The sequence below is a fragment of the Charadrius vociferus genome, unplaced genomic scaffold, assembly GCF_000708025.1.
Source record: "Charadrius vociferus isolate BGI_N301 unplaced genomic scaffold, ASM70802v2 scaffold255, whole genome shotgun sequence".
Taxonomy (NCBI): domain Eukaryota; kingdom Metazoa; phylum Chordata; class Aves; order Charadriiformes; family Charadriidae; genus Charadrius; species Charadrius vociferus.
Genome location: NW_009648785.1, coordinates 571,291 through 574,035, shown reverse-complemented (window position 1 = coordinate 574,035; position 2,745 = coordinate 571,291). Strand labels below are relative to the sequence as shown.

Sequence of the window (2,745 nt, the reverse complement as noted above, 5' to 3'; positions counted from 1 at the left end):
GGCAGTCCAAGTGTCACTGAAATGGATAGAATTGTCACATCAGGTGTAAATTGCTTTCACCACTTGCAATATGTGAAGTAAGAGCTTAGTTTCTTCGCCACCACCCTCCGCCCCTCATCCCAAGCTGCATCTTGACATTATACGCACTTATGAACAAGGACATCCTCTGGAAGTCGAGTAATGACTTGAAAAACCCTGTTAACTCAGGCAGGCACAAACACGTTTAAGTGAAGTTGCAATTAATTCTCCACTCTAGCATCCCCCCCTATGAAAAGCTGTTGTGCCATTTACACTTGGCAAGGTCATAGACATCTCTCACCTTCCTGCAATTACCGTTGTGTGATTTTCCTTAGTGCGTGTCTTTACCCTTCTGTCTAAAATAAAAAATGTAGTAAATAAATGATCCAGTTTCTGAAATCAGAAATTTATAAAGAGCAACTAATAAATTAACCTTTTTTAGAGTCTTGCTTGGATGTAAGACATAAGATGACTTTGGAAAAGACTTTAGAGTATCTTGCATTGACTTCCAACAAAAGGACTGGTTCCCTAGAAAAGCATAATGCTTTTTTTAATTAACATTTTAAATGTATATGATATATATTTTATTGACCCACATGGATCAGGCAGTTAGGCTGAGCCCATTTATGAGCAAAGATCCTTTGCCTCAGCCAGTAGAGTCGTTGCCTGGAGCTCAAGGCATCTCGAAGTCCCCCTTGTCAAAAGAAGCAGTTTCATATGATGATCACCACAGAAGAATAAGTGTTAAATAAATATACTGGTGGTATATGGTTTCTTAGCTGCTTTTGTGTAGCAGCTTCCTTTTCCGCCTTTATCTACCTGTAATGATAGACGAAATCCAGTTGCCAATCTTTGATTGGTATCGCTGTCCTAGATGCTATTGGCAGGAGTTTTTTTCAACCTTTGTTCTCAGTTGATTTTCTTTACTTTAGATGCCTTTCTTGAAAATTGAAATTTCTCTTGGTAGGTGCTAATCCAGCTTTAAACAGTTTTATGAATATCAAACTCTTAAAAAATACATTTTCCTATTAGTGGAATAGTGAATATTGGCTCAGTATACACTGAAACCTGAGCTAAAAATTCTCTTACCTGACAGCTTGCTGCCTTTTTTTTTGAACAGGAGATGTTATTGAATTCCACGGTCCAGAAGGAACAGGAAAAACAGAAATGCTTTATCACCTAATAGCCCGCTGCATCATTCCCAAATCAGGAGGAGGACTGGAAGTAGAAGTCATGTTCATTGATACGGACTACCATTTTGATATGCTTCGTCTGGTTACCATTCTTGAGAACAGATTGGCACAAAGGACAGAAGAAATGATAAAGCAATGCCTGGGAAGACTTTTTCTTGTCAACTGCAATAGTAGCACCCAGTTACTCCTCACTCTCTACTCTTTAGAAAACATGTTTTGCACTCACCCCTCTCTCTGCCTTTTAATTTTAGATAGCCTGTCAGCTTTTTATTGGATAGACAGAAGCAACGGAGGGGAGAGTCTTAACTTGCAGGAGATGAATCTGAAGAAATGCGCCAACTTTCTTGAAAAGCTTGTGAGGGAGCACCACTTAGTCCTCTTTGCAACAACACAGACACTCATGCAGAAATCTACAAGCTCTGCAGAAAGCTTTTTTCCTTTAAAACTTCAACATGAAACTGATACAGACTATAGACCTTATCTTTGTAAATCATGGCAACAAATGGTAACCCACAGGATATTTTTCTCTAAGCAATGTAATTCTGGCAACAGCAAAAGTTTTACAGTCATTTCTTGCCACCTCAAAAGAAATCATGTAGCAAAACGTTCATTTAGTGTTGCAGAATGTGGAGTTCAGTTTTAACTTCAGTTTGTTTTTTAAACCTGTAGCAAATCCGGGTGCTTAAGGCCTGATTAGGTCTAAGTAGTTTTTAGTACCTTTTAAATTAGTTGGTTGTTGCTGGGTGATTCAGAATTTTTGTCACCGTTTTCTTACAATTTAGTGAAAGCCAGGAAAAGGTAAAATTTTTGAATTACTATAGACGTTCAGTCTGAACTAGCGAAGAATGTTGAAATTACTTTTTTTGTGCTTGTGCATAAAGAGATTAAATCAAGAAAATGATAACCAAAGACATTTTAAACTCCTAGTATCGTTCAGTGATCTAACCTATGTGATACGCGGCCAAACGCACTGATTTAATTTCTGGGTCTTACTGCTTTCCACCCCTCCTCTTCCAAGCTACAGAAATGGGAGCCTAGTTGTCCGTGGGGGAGACTGCAAAAAGGCAAGTGTTTGCTCTTTATAAATATTGGCCTTGGTTTATTCCCAGTAGCCTCGGGCACATGAAATGCATTCACGACTTTGCCTGAAGACGAGGATTCATTTTCACAGCCTGTTAAATAGTGATAATCCTGACCATGCTTCTCCAGGCTTGCAGCCTCTCTCTTTACGTTAGCATGTGCTTGGAGAAGCAAGCATGGGAGGTGCTTTGACTCTTAGAAACAGCTAGGTTTGAAGAATCTACAGCTATCGCAGAAATGGAGATGTGATTTCCATAACTAGAGGACAACTAAAGACCCAGTCCTGAGTATCTGTGAGTTTGTGCTGCGTGCAGCATGCAGTTTAGTCTTTGAAAATAATGAAGTGTGGGTTATGGGTTGTTTTGGGTGTGGGGGGTTGGGTTTTTGTTGGGTTTTTTTAGATGTATGCACAGACATATTTTTTGTTTCTCTGCCCTCCCTCATTATTCCCTCC

General features: G+C 39.3%; 1 protein-coding gene across 1 annotated transcript in view; it reads left to right on the top strand.

Annotated features, from left to right (window-relative positions):
- Positions 1–2,107, top strand: part of XRCC2 (X-ray repair complementing defective repair in Chinese hamster cells 2) — a 13,144-nt gene extending 11,037 nt beyond the window's left edge. Inside the window, exon 3 of the mRNA XM_009886772.1 lies at positions 1,139–2,107. Within this exon, the coding sequence (XP_009885074.1) occupies positions 1,139–1,854 (716 nt within the window). The 3' untranslated portion in view covers positions 1,855–2,107. The remainder of the gene's footprint in view (positions 1–1,138) is intronic.
- Positions 2,108–2,745: the final 638 nt, after the last annotated feature.